Source organism: Coregonus clupeaformis, unplaced genomic scaffold (genome assembly GCF_020615455.1).
Source record: "Coregonus clupeaformis isolate EN_2021a unplaced genomic scaffold, ASM2061545v1 scaf0016, whole genome shotgun sequence".
NCBI lineage: Eukaryota > Metazoa > Chordata > Actinopteri > Salmoniformes > Salmonidae > Coregonus > Coregonus clupeaformis.
Window position 1 is genome coordinate 1360934 of NW_025533471.1, and position 14036 is coordinate 1374969.

Consider the following 14036-nt stretch of genomic DNA (forward strand, 5'->3'; position numbering starts at 1 on the left):
ATCCCGATCCATCATTACTGTTCGTAGTGGAGGTGGACGCGTCCGAGGTAGGTGTAGGCGCTGTCCTATTCCAACGCTCGGGTACCCCACCCAAGCTCCGCTCCTGTGCCTTCTTCTATAAGAAGCTCAGCCCGGCGGAGCAGAACTATGACGTTGGTGATCGGGAGCTGTTGGCTGTTGTCAGAGTCCTGACAGCGTGGAGGCACTGGCTCGAGGGGGCGAAACACCCTTTCCTCGTCTGGACTGACCACCGTAACCTGGAGTACATCCAGGCAGCGAGGAGGCTGAGCCCTCGCCAGGCAAGGTGGGCCTTGTTCTTCCCCCGGTTTGATTTCGTGCTGTCCTATATACCAGGCACGAAGAACGTGAAAGCAGACACACTGTCACGGCTGTATGACACAGAGGAGAGGCCCATTGACAACACCACCATACTCCCGGCCTCCTGCATTGTGGCGCCGGTGTTATGGGCAGTGGACGCGGACATAGAGCGGGCGTTACGCACAGAGCCATCTCCACCTCAGTGCCCCGCTGGACTTCGGTACGTGCCGTCTGGTGTCCGTGATCATCTTATCTATTGGGCACACACGCCCCCCTCCTCTGGTCACCCAGGAATCGTCCGTACAGTGCGCTGCCGGACCGTGAAGTTCTATTGGCCTACCTTGGCTAAGGACATGAGGGTGTATGTCTCCTTCTGCTCGGTGTGCGCCCAGAGTAAGGCACCTAGGCACCTTTAGTGGGTAAGTTACATCCCTTACCAGTTCCACAACGGCCATGGTCCCACTTATCCATTGATTTCCTAACTGATCTTCCCCTCTCTCAGGGTAACACCACCATCCTGGTCGTTGTGGACCACTTCTCTAAAGCCTACCTCCTCCTTCCTCTGCCCGGACTCCCCACGGCCCTGCAAACTGCGGAAGCCCTGTTTACTCAAGTCTTCAAGCACTACGGGGTGCCAGAGGACATAGTGTCTGACCGGGGTCCCCAGTTTATGTCCAGGGTCTGGAAGGCGTTCATGGAATGTCTAGGGGTCTCGGTCAGCCTGACCTCTGGGTTTCACCCCGAATCTAATGGGCAGGTGGAACGGGTGAATCAGGATGTGGGTAGGTTCCTGCGGTCCTACTGCCAGGACCGGCTGGGGGAGAGGTCGGTGTTCTTGCCATGGGCCGAATATGCACAGAACTCTCTCCGCACCTCCTCCACTAACCTGTCAACATTTCAATTAGTTTTAGGGTATCAGCCGGTCCTGGCACCGTGGCATCAGAGCCAGACCGAAGCTCCTGCGGTGGACGACTGGTTTTAGCGCGTGGAGGAGACATGGAACGCTGCCCACTTCCACCTCCAGCGTGCCGTACGTCGCCATAAGGCCAACGCTGACCGCCACCGCAGTGAGGCCCCGGTCTTTGTACCGGGTGATCTGGTCTGGCTCTCGACCCGGAACCTGCCCCTCCGCCTGCCCTGCCGGAAGCTGAGCCTGTGGTTTGTGGGGCCGTTCAAAGTCCTGAGGAGAGTAAACAAGGTTACGTATAGGTTGATACTCCCTCCTGATTACCGTATTAACCCCTCGTTTCACATGTCTCTCCTCAGGCCAATGGTGGCTGGTCCACTCAGGAGTCTGAGGTGCGGGAGGTCCCTCCGCCCCCTCCGTTCCATCCTGGATTCGAGGCGTCGGGTGGGGGTCCTTCAGGAACTCGTGTAGTGGGAGGGGTACGGTCAGGAGGAGCGGTGCTGGGTCCCGGTGAAGGATGTCCTTGATCCCTCCCTGTTGCGGGATTTCCACCGTCGCCATCCGGATCGCCCTGCTCCGCGTCCTCCTGGTCATCCCTGAGGCCGGTGTCGGCGCGATGCTGGCGCTGCACGTCAAGGGGAGGGGAGGGGAGGGGAGGGGGGGTACTGTCACGACTTCCGCCGAAGCTGCCTCCTTCTAGCCAATGCCGCTCCTCTTTTCATCATTCCATTTGTTTTGTCTTGTTTTCACACACACCTGCTTCATATCCCCTCATCAGTCTCTGTATACGTATTCCCTCTGCTCCCCATGTCTTTGAGTGTTATTGTTTCCATGTGGAGGTGTCGATAATTCAGTGGAGCATATTGTACTTTATCGCCGGGATATTCACCCGTGTGTTTTGTTTTTCCCAGTGCACCGTTAAGTCACCCGCTACAACAGCCTCTGTCTCATCAAGGCTTGTGTCAGTCTCATCAGAAGTGGTCAGTGTCAGTAGCTTCTAGCCAGTCTTACCTTCCTCTGGTGTTCTGACCAGCAGCAGCCGACTGTCCATGCCCTGGAACTCGTCGAAATAGGGCCGGATCTTGATCTCGTACTCAGTGCCTTTGAGCAGGTCAGCGACCACGGCCAGGCGCTCCGACGGGGCCTTGACATCCTGCAGCTGCCAGGTGCCACCGCTGGGCCGGTAGAGAATCCGGTAGCCCTGGATGTACTGGGACTGACGGTCCACCTGGGGAGGGGAGGAAAAACGGGAGAACATGGAGAAATAGAGAGAAAGAATGAGGGAAAATTACAGAAAAGGGAGCAATAAAAAGAGAAAGAGATACAGTTCTACTACCCTTGAATATGGGTATACAGTAAAAAATCTAATTAAAAAAAACATTTAAAGAGTGTGTCCAACCGATAGCATTTCTCCTGTGAAAGATGATGCAAACTCAGGTCAGGGTACTCACTGTCCATGATACTTGAACACTGGAGGCAGTGAGCGTGACAGGCTCCTGAAGTTGAACGGCCACCTCTCCCAGCTCTTTCTGGACCTGCCTGTGGTCCACTCCCTGACCGGTAGGACTCACATCTGCAAACACAACATGAACAAACATCAAGGCACAAAATACTCAGTAAAATGATAGTGGATTCTTAACTCACATTCACACTTGATTGAAATACCCTAAATTGTTTTATATAAAGCATAAAGCCTTCAGACATTTATGCTTTCATGATGCAAGGTCTCAAAATGAGTGAAAAATTACGTTTTGACTTCCCACACTTGTTTTACACTAACTACCACTCTGTATTTTAATTTTTTTGTCTCTCGTAGTAAATGTTTAGTAAAAATGTTGTATCCCCTCCTAGGTACTGACCTTGTGTGCGGACGGGCTCAGAGATGGGGCTGGGGTCACTCAGGCCATAAGCGTTGACCGCTCGGACGATGAACAGATAGATGGTGTTGGGGAAGAGACCGCTGACTGTGTGTTTCTCCAACTTGACCAGGTCAGCCACCGTTTGCCACGTACTGCCCGCTGATTGGCTAGAGTAAGAGACCACAGACAATGATGTCATGTTATTTGTCATTTCCAATTACGTTAGTAAAGTTACTGTGCAAGGCTATTGTTTAATGTTATACTTTACAGAGTAGCCTATATTGACAGCTGTTCCTATATTACTCAATAGTGACCACAAACTATGCTTCACTATTATTTCACAGAGAATCAAACTCGGTGGCAGGTAGCTTAGCGGTTAAGAGCGTTGGGCCAGTAACCGAAAGGTTGCTGGTTGGTATCTCTGAGTCTGCAAGGTAGCGAATTCTGCTGTTCTGCCCTTGAGCAAGGCAGTTAACCCCCAACAACTGCTCCCTGGGTGCCGGTGATGTAGATGTCGATTGAAAGCCAATTTATGCTTGATCCGAAAATGTGGTCGGAGGCTTCGTATGGAGGGTGTGAAACAATTGCGGAGGCATGCAGATGCATTGACATGATTAGCTGACAATAGGTGGGGGCGGTACGTCCTGTATAAACACAAACTTGACAATTTCCTTCACAATAGCTCTGCTCTGCTCCGCTAAGCACAAGAAATATGAAAGCCCTGATGTCTAATGCTGTACGCCACTTCAGACACAGATTGACCATGCAGAGCCTTTTAGGCAGCCTTGAATGCATTCAGTTGTGCAACTGACTAGGTATACCCCTTTGTCAGGTTATTGACAAAGCCTTCCACTAAACATTGACTCAATAGTAACTACAAACTGTTCCTCAGTCTTTTATAGAGAATCAGATAGGAGCCACTAGAATAGCAGAGCCCAGGCTGAAGCTGTTTGTTTAGTCATTAAGTGCTGTGTGCTGTGTTCAGCGATGCTTCGCTATCCCCCATGCTCATTTGACGCACTGCGTTCCCGAGCCCAGTGTCATATCCAGGCAATGATGACGGAGCTATTTTTAGCCCGCTCAGGTTTTTAGCCACGATGCATCATCAGACCATGCCAGAGCATCTGGTAAATAACAATAACGCCAGCTGTGTGTTTATGACAAGTTTTGTTGTTTGTTTTTTGTTGTTTGTCATCTTAAATATTTTTGTTTTGCTCTCTAATAAATAATGTGATAAATCTAGTGAACAATGCATCTGATAAAGTTAGAAGGAAAAAATGGGAGTTTCTTTGGCCTTTGGCAGTTCCGTTTGCATTTACCTCTCCTGCCTGGTCTTCTTTAGATTTGCTGTCACACCTTGTTTACTGGCATAGTTACATGACACCCTTCCTTTTTATTTTCCCCTCGGGACCAGCAACTGCCGTAGCAGACGAGTGACTTTATAGCCAACCTGTGCAATTAGGTGACAGCGATAAAAGCTGCGTGAGCCATAAATATTCCTTCAGCGGACCGGCCAATAGTGATAAATCCAAGGTCACTTTGTCAGAGGCGAGGCTGAAGCTTGGGACACACACAGGAAAACACACAATGCACATGTAAACATACACTCTCGCCCCACAAACATGCCAATGGGGGAAAAAACTAGAGTGTTCCTCACCTCCGTCTCCTAGAGAATGGAGAGAGGACAATGGTAAATCTATCCATCTTTATACAGTAACAATGTGTCAGGATTCTATCTCCCTCTTGTCCCACACGCATGCACACACACATACACACGCTCATCCCCTCTCCTCTCCCCCTGGCCACACCTACCCTCCAACCCCCAAATAACCCCCAGCACCTCAGGCAAGGAAATGTTATTGTAAACTAACCTATTCAGCCCCCACAGCAACTCTATAAAGAATCAATTTGGGCCCCTCGGCACGGTGCTAACTACTGCCCTGGGGGCAAGGTGAGAGAAGAGGGATGAGGGGGCTAGTGAGTCAGGATGGGATAGTCCCCATCTAAATGAACAGGGAAGGGGAGGGGGGGCATTTCCTTGTAACACAGTCTGTCCACATCTGGACCTGCTTTCTCATCCCTTCATTCCTCCATCCATTCTTCTGCGTCCGATCACCCCACTGTTAGACCCAAAGGAGACTTTGTTGTTTACTCGTCACACCGCCCATCTGTGTCTGGACCTGCTTCCTCATCACTATATTCGTCTCTCCATCCCTCCATCCCTCTGCGTCCTACTGTGAGGCCCATAGGAACCTCTCTCTCAGTAAATAGAGCTAGCCCGGCTCTGCTCAACGTACAACAGCCCAAGGACTCTGTCTATCTGTCTGTGCTGGCCACATTTGATAACATTACCATTTTAGCTCCACAGAGGTGCACCAAGCTGTATGTGTGTGTTTGTGTGACATTTGATGGGGGTTCAAGTCAAAGTGGGGGGCAGCTGGGAGATTTGGGGAGTGGGTTAGCGTGGGCCAGCCTCCAAACTAGCTGGGGTTGATTACAATGTCAAAGGTGTCAGGGTCAGGGTGTCCGCAGGGGTGTGAGTAAGTGTGTGTACAGTTGAAGTCGGAAGTTTACATACACCTTAACCAAATACATTTAAACTCAGTTTTCACAATTCCTGACATTTAATCCTAGTAAAAATTCCCTGTCTTAGGTCAGTTAGGACCACCACTTTATTTTAAGAATGTGAAATGTCAGAATAATAGTAGAGAGAATGATTTATTTCAGCTTTTATTTCTTTCATCACATTCCCAGTGGATCAGAAGATTACATAAACTCAATTAGTATTTGGTAGCATTGCCTTTAAATTGGGTAGCCTTCATTTTGGGTAGCCTTCCACAACCTTCCCACAATAAGTTGGGTGAATTTTGGCCCATTCCTCCTGACAGAGCTTGTTTAACTGAGTCAGGTTTGTAGGCCTCCTTGTTGCACACACTTTTTTCAGTTCTGCCCACAAATGTTCTATAGGATTGAGGTCAGGGCTTTGTGATGGCCACTCCAATACCTTGACTTTGTTGTCCTTAAGCCATTTTGCCACAACTTTGGAAGTATGCTTGGGGTCGTTGTCCATTTGGAAGACCCATTTGCGACCAAGCTTTAACTTCCTGACTGATGTCTTGAGATGTTGCTTCAATATAGCCACATAATTTTCCTTCCTCATGATGCCATCTATTTTGTGAAGTGTACCAGTCCCTCCTGCAGCAAAGCACCCCCACAGCATGATGCTGCCACCCCTGTGCTTCACGGTTGGGATGGTGTTCTTCGAATTGCAAGCGTCCCCCCTTTTTCCTCCAAACATAACGATGGTCATTATGGCCAAACAGTTCTATTTTTGTTTCATCAGACCAGAGGACATTTCTCCAAAAAGTACGATTTTTGTCCCCATGTGCAGTTGCAAACCATAGTCTGGCTTTTTTATGGCGGTTTTGGAGCAGTGGCTTCTTCCTTGCTGAGCGGCCTTTCAGGTTATGTCGATATAGGACTCGTCTGAATCTTCACAAGGTCCTTTGCTGTTGTTCTGGGATTGATTTGCACTTTTCACATCAAAGTACGTTCATATCTAGGAGACAGAACGCGACTCCATCCTGAGCGGTATTACGGCTGCGTGGTCCCATGGTGTTTATACTTATAATAATAATATAATATGCCATTTAGCAGACGCTTTTATCCAAAGCGACTTACAGTCATGTGTGCATACATTTTTACGTGTGGGTGGTCCCGGGGATCGAACCCACTACCCTGGCGTTACAAGCGCCATGCTCTACCAATTGAGCTACAGAGGACCACACTTGCACATACTTGCGTACTATTGTTTGTACAGATGAACGTGGTACCTTCAGGCGTTTGGAAATTGCTCCCAAGGATGAACCAGACTTGTGGAGGTCTAAAATATTTTTTTTCCGAGGCCTTTGCTGATTTCTTTTGATTTTCCCATGATGTCAAGCAAAGAGGCACTGACTTTGAAGGTAGGCCTTGAAATACATCCACAGGTACACCTCCAATTGACTCAAACGATGTCAATTAGCCTATCAGAAGCTTCTAAAGCCATGACATCATTTTCTGGAATTTTCAAAGCTGTTTAAAGGCACAGTCAACTTAGTGTATGTAAACTTCTGACCCACTGGAATTGTGATACAGTGAATTATAAGTAAAATAATCTGTCTGCAAACGATTGTTGGAAAAAATCTTGTGTCATGCACAAAGTAGATTTCCTAACCGACTTGCCAAAACTATAGTTTGTTAACAAGACATTTGTGGAGTGGTTGAAAAATGAGTTTTAATGACTCCAACCTAAGTGTATGTAAACTTCCGACTTCAACTGTATGTGTGTGTGTACTGACACTAATAAAGGGTGAGAGATGGCTGCCCACAGCAACCTCTGACTAGAAATGGTCCACCCACACAGACAGTGTGGTGAAGAAGGCGCAATAGCGCCTCTTCAACCTCAGGAGGCTGAAGAAATTCAGCTTCGCCCCTAAGACCCTCACAAACTTTTACAGATGCACAATTGAGAGCAGTATCATCGCCTGGTACGGCAACTGCACCACCCGCAACCGCAGGGCTCTCCAAAGGCTGCCCAACGCATCACCGGTGGCACACTGCCTGCCCTCCAGGACACCTACAGCACTCGATGTCACAGGAAGGCCAAAAAGATTATCAAGGACATCAACCGTTCACCCCGCTTTCATCGAGAAGGCGAGGTCAGTACAGGTACATCAAAGCGGGGACAGAGAGACTGAAAAACAGCTTCTAACTCAAGGCCATCAAACTGTTAAATAGCCTTCACTAGCCGGCTACCACCCAGTTACTCAACCCTGCACCTTAGAGGCTGCTGCCCTATGTACATAGACATGGAATCACGGGTCACTTTAATAATGAAACACTAGTCACTTGAATAATGTTTACATACTGTTTTACTAATTTCATATGTATATACTGTATTCTACTGTATTTTAGTCAATGCCACTCCGACATTGCTCGTCCTAATATTTATATATTTATTTTACTTTTAGATTTGTTTGTATTGTTGTGAATTGTTAGATACTACTGCACTGTTGGAGCTAGGAACACAAGCATTTCGCTACACCCGCAATAACATCTGCTAAATCTGTGTATGTAACCAATACAATTTGCTTTGATTTGATTTGATTTGAGAGATAGGGCAGGGGGCTGGAGGGTAGAAAACGGTGTGCCAGTGGAGGCTCCTCAGAGGAGGAAGGGGAGGACCATCCTACTCAGTGAATTTCAGAAAAAAAAAAATGTTTTAAATGTTTCATAATTTAAGATAAAACTATACTAAATATATTCACGTCACCAAATACCTGATTAAAACACACTGTTTTGCAATGAAGGTCTACAGTAGTCTCAACAGCACCCTCTAGGGTAGCACCATTGTGTTGCTGGAGGACAGCCATTTTCCGTCCTTTTCTGGCTATGTTGACTTCAATACAAAACCTAGGAGGACCTACATGGTAATTATGACAACTTCCGGAAGACGTACTTCAACCAATCAAAGCTTTTGCAGTATGAACATGTTCAGAGAATGAACCTAGTACTACGCATGTGTGATTTTGAAGCTTGGTGAGTTGGTGACATTGTTGGATAGATTGAGATTGAGATAGTCAATAGTTGAGCATTTTTAGGATATTATTCCATTCAAAGTTCCAATAACAAGGGCAAATACAACGAGCTTGCAGAGGTAATTTGCTTTACTTGCTGAGCTTATGGAAGTTTCTACTGCCTTCTCTGGGATGTCAAAATCAATTCAAATGATTTGATAGCTTCCATCGCATCATCCATTAAAAATTAGATTAAAAGAGAGGTTGACACAGCGCATTTCTTCGCATGGCAAATGGATGAAACATTTACATTTTACATTTTAGTCATTTAGCAGACATTCTTATCCAGAGCGAGTGCATACATTTATTTGTAAACACAGACAGTTAGGTATGTGTATGATCAGGGCTTTATTCAGAGCTACTTGTATGTGTCAAGTGGGCGAGATGCGCATTCTGTGTTTGACTTTGTGAATTCTGAGATGTCTGAGTTTAACTTCATGGAGAAACTTGTTGCTCAAACCTATGATGGTGCTGCTGTAATGGAATGTATCTGCTATTTGTATAAGTCCTCTCCTGCTCCCTGATTAAGAGGGGATGATCACTCCACTCCACTCCACTACCAGTGTCAACTCTCTCCTGATATGAACTGAAGCCATGTCTCATGTGCCCTCTCATCCACTGGTGCATTGCATGTTTCCTCTCCAAGCACTGTGAGTAGGCCTGTCAATTTTCTCTCATTACTGTATGTAGAGTCAATCACACACACAAACACAATCACATTACTACACATCAATATGATTTTACTCCTTGCTTGGACTAACTCATTCTTAGCTCTTTTATCGAACTGTTTTGTGTTATTGTTTTTTGTCTTCCCAGTCAAATCCTGTCCTGCCCTCAGTGGAAGAGTTGAGCTTTTCTCCAACACCATCCATCCATGATGAGCCTGTCCTGCACTGAAGCCTATGAACACCTCAACTCATGCCCTCCAGCTCTGTGGCTTGATGACTCATTGCGAGCTCACAGAACAGAGCTCCGGGCAGCCGAGCGGAAATGGAAGAAAACTAAACTCCCTGCCGACCTGGCATCTTTTCACTCCCTCCTCTCTACATTTTCTTCATCTGTTTCTGCTGCTAAGGCCACTTTCTACCACTCTAAATTCCAAGCATCTGCCTCTAACCCTAGGGAAGCTCTTTGCCACATTCTCCTCACTGCTGAATCCCCCCCCTCCTCCCTCTCTGTGGATGACTTTGTCAACCACTTTGAAAAGAAGGTTGACGACATCCGATCCTCGTTTGTTAAGTCTAATGACACTGCTGGTCCTGCTCACACTGCCCTACCCTATGCTTTGACTTCTTTCTCCCCTCTCTCTCCAGATAAAATCTTGCGACTAGTGACTGCAGGCCGCCCAACAACCTGCCCGCTTGACCCCATCCCCTCCTCTCTTCTCCAGACCATCTCCGGTGACCTTCTCCCCTACCTCACCTCGCTGATCAACTCATCCTTGACCGCTGGCCATGTCCCTTCCGTCTTCAAGAGAGCGAGAGTTGCACCCCTTCTCAAAAAACCAACACTCGATCCCACTGATGTCAACAACTACAGACCAGTATCCCTTCTTTCTTTTCTTTCCAAAACTATTGAGCGTGCCGTCTTTAGCCAACTCTCTTGCTATCTCTCTCAGAATGACCTTCTTGATCCAAACCAGTCAGGTTTCAGGACTGGTCATTCAACTGAGACTGCTCTTCTCTGTGTCACGGAGGCTCTCCGCACTGCTAAAGCTAACTCTCTCTCCTCTGCTCTTGTCCTTCTAGACCTGTCTGCTGCCTTTGATACTGTGAACCATCAGATCCTCCTCTCCACCCGCTCCGAGCTGGGCATCTCCGGCGCGGCTCACTCCTGGATTGCGTCCTACCTGACCGGTCGCTCCTACCAAGTGGCGTGGCGAGAAGCTGTCTCCGCACCACGTGCTCTCACCACTGGTGTCCCCCAGGGCTCAGTTCTAGGCCCTCTCCTTTTCTCCCTATACACCAAGTCACTTGGCTCTGTCATATCCTCACATGGCCTCTCCTATCATTGCTACGCTGACGATACACAACTAATCTTCTCCTTTCCCCCTTCTGATAACCAGGTGGCGAATCGCATCTCTGCATGTCTGGCCGACATATCAGTATGGATGACGGATCACCACCTCAAGCTGAACCCTGGCAAGACGGAGCTGCTCTTCCTCCCGGGGAAGGACTGCCCGTTCCATGATCTCGCCATCACGGTTGACAATTCCGTTGTGTCCTCCTCCCAGAGTGCGAAGAGCCTTGGCGTGACCCTGGACAACACCCTGTCGTTCTCCGCTAACATCAAGGCGGTGACCCGATCCTGCAGGTTCATGCTCTACAACATTCGGAGAGTACGACCCTGCCTTACACAGGAAGCGGCACAGGTCCTAATCCAGGCACTTGTCATCTCCCGTCTGGATTACTGCAACTCGCTGTTGGCTGGGCTCCCTGCCTGTGCCATTAAACCCCTACAACTCATCCAGAATGCCGCAGCCCGTCTGGTGTTCAACCTTCCCAAGTTCTCTCACGTCACCCCCCTCCTCCGCACACTCCACTGGCTTCCAGTTGAAGCTCGCATCCGCTACAAGACCATGGTGCTTGCCTATGGAGCAGTGAGGGGAACGGCACCTCCGTACCTTCAGGCTCTGATCAGTCCCTACACCCAGGCGAGGGCATTGCGTTCATCCACCTCTGGCCTGCTGGCTCCCCTTCCTCTGCGGAAGCATAGTTCCCGCTCAGCCCAGTCAAAGCTGTTCGCTGCTCTGGCACCCCAATGGTGGAACAAGCTCCCTCACGACGCCAGGACAGCGGAGTCACTCACCACCTTCCGGAGACATTTGAAACCCCACCTCTTTAAGGAACACCTGGGATAGGATAAAGTAATCCTTCTACCCCCCCCAAAAAAAAAAAAAGTATAATTGTAAAGTGGTTATCCCACTGGCTATAGGGTGAATGCACCAATTTGTAGTCGCTCTGGATAAGAGCGTCTGCTAAATGACGTAAATGTGCCCTTGAGCAAGGCACTTAACCCTAATTGCTCCTGTAAGTCGCTCTGGATAAGAGCGTCTGCTAAATGACTAAAATGTAAATGTAAATGTAATGCCTCATACCCTCATTCAATCTCTGCTGTGATCCCTTCCCAACTCTAGACCTCTCATTCCCATTCCCCATAATATTTTTAGGTTAAAATAATGTCTTTGATGACTTTTGAAACACGCTTTGTCTTCTCTGTGTGGTCCGCGCCTATATCGTGGGTCTCCCATTCTTCTCAATTGTTCAAGTCACCAGCATCCACTTGTGTGAGCATGTGTGTGTGAGTTCAAGTGTGTGTATGTGCAAGTGTATCTTCAGATGTTACGTGTTAACTTCAACCCCCCAAAAATATAGCATGAATAGAGCTGACATATCTGTCTTTCTGTCTGTTCTACCGAATGCACCACAAGGTTGAGCCCCACTGAACGTGGCCTAGGTCTAACTCCTACTGTCGACTCCACTCACCTGAAGGCCTCAATGATGTAGGAGGTGACGGCAGCGCCTCCCTCATGGGCGTTGGGCTGCCAGGTGAGGGTGACACTGTTGCGGGTCACGTCGGTAACCACAGGCTTCTGGGGCGGTCCTGGCAGCTGGAAAGGTTCTGATGCCTGGGGGACAGATGAACCTCCACTCTCTGAAAATCACAATCAAATCAAACTTTATATAAAGTGCATTTAAAAAGAGACATAGACAGAGGATGAAAGGGTAGCTGGATGGTAGTGGATCTCCTATGTATAGGAGAAGACTAGCACTAGTCCTTTTGTGAGTTACCAATAAACAATAAATAATTAATGTAATACGATCAATTCAATTTCAATTCGGTCAATCACGAATTGAAAAGCGACATTTGTCTTCAATAAGGAATTAAATGGAACCGATCCCAGCACTGATCACAGTAATTGACTTTGACAATTCACAACTAAAAATAAGAGTTTAGTTGTGAATTATCAGAGCTTCTGCTTGGTTGGTTTTAAGATGCATTTGTAGGCACTAAATACCATCGTACCAAGCTTCATCAAACAGTAGCATTTCATAACAGCAATAAGGCATTACTTCTTCCAACTCATCATCCCTCTGCTTCGCCTTGGGCCAAACAATGCCCCTAGGTGCGATTACATCCACAATTTCACAAGACCTCTGCCTTATTTCTTGATTCACTGATAATGATCTTATATGGGCATGTAATGTCAGAGAGGCAATCTAATAGTCTGTAGGGAGATTTTTACTACAGTACATTTACCTTTCAACATGTGCGTGCGTGTACGCGTGTGTGCATGCATGTACATTTACCTTTCACTGTGAGTACTCCGCTCCACGTCGTCTCTCCGCTCGAGCTGGAAGCCACGCAGGTGTAGGCCCCTGAGTCGGTTTCCTGGCAACAAGAGAGAGGGCATAGTTAACATCGTGTACATGCACCAAAGCACAATGCCTTTGCCTCTTCACATTCGGTGTCCCAAAGCAAATCTTTCCAGTTAAGTCAACATGAACATCTGCCTAGAACATCTGCCATGTTGGCTCCAATGCTTCCCACAGTTCTGTCAAGTTGGCTGGATGTCCTTTGGTTGTTGGACCATTCTTGTTACACACAGAAACTGTTGAGTGTGAAAAACCCAGCAGCGTTGCCGTTCTTGACACAAACCGGTGCGCCTGGCACCAAATACCATACTGATTGAAGTGGATTTAGCAAGTGATATCAATAAGGGATCATAGCGTTCACCTAGATTCACCTTGTCAGTCTATGTCATGGAAAGAGCAGATGTTCTTAATGTTTTGTATACTCAGTGTATATATGGCTTTAGAGTATATGTTCTCAGAGCATGCACAGAACAGCTGGCAGGCATGTTCACAGTAATTTTTAACCTCTCCTTGTCCCGGTCTGTAATCCCAAATGTTTTAAGATGACCACATCATTCCTGTTCCTAAGAACTCTAAGGCTTCATGCCACAATGACTACCGCCCTGTAGCACTCACTTCTGTAATCATGAAGTGCTTTGAGAGGCTGGTTATGCCACACATTAACTCCTCCATCCCAGCCATCCTAGACCCACTTCAATTTGCATACCCTAACAGATCCATAGATGACACAATCGCAATTGCTCTCCACACTGCCCTCACCCACCTAGATAAGAGGAATACCTATGTGAGAATGCTGTTCATTGACTACAGCTTACACCATTGTCCTCTCCAAGCTCCTCACCAAGCTTAGGACTCTGGGTCTGAACACCACTCTCTGCAACTGGATCCTTGACTTCCTGACGGGCCGACCCCAGGTGGTGAGGGTAGGCAACATCCTCTCCGCCACGCTGACCCTTAA

At 47.7% G+C, this 14036-nt stretch overlaps 1 protein-coding gene across 4 annotated transcripts in view; it reads right to left on the reverse strand.

Moving 5' to 3' along the window:
• Positions 1-14036, reverse strand: part of LOC121573943 (roundabout homolog 2-like) — a 138488-nt gene that overhangs the window by 30182 nt on the left and 94270 nt on the right. For all 4 annotated transcript variants that reach the window (XM_045212472.1, XM_045212470.1, XM_045212471.1 and 1 more), the window contains 5 exons: positions 13013-13094; positions 12188-12356; positions 3085-3251; positions 2677-2798; positions 2237-2453 (listed from right to left, as the gene is read on the reverse strand). In XM_045212472.1, the coding sequence (XP_045068407.1) occupies positions 2237-2453; positions 2677-2798; positions 3085-3251; positions 12188-12356; positions 13013-13094 (757 nt within the window). The remainder of the gene's footprint in view (positions 1-2236; positions 2454-2676; positions 2799-3084; positions 3252-12187; positions 12357-13012; positions 13095-14036) is intronic.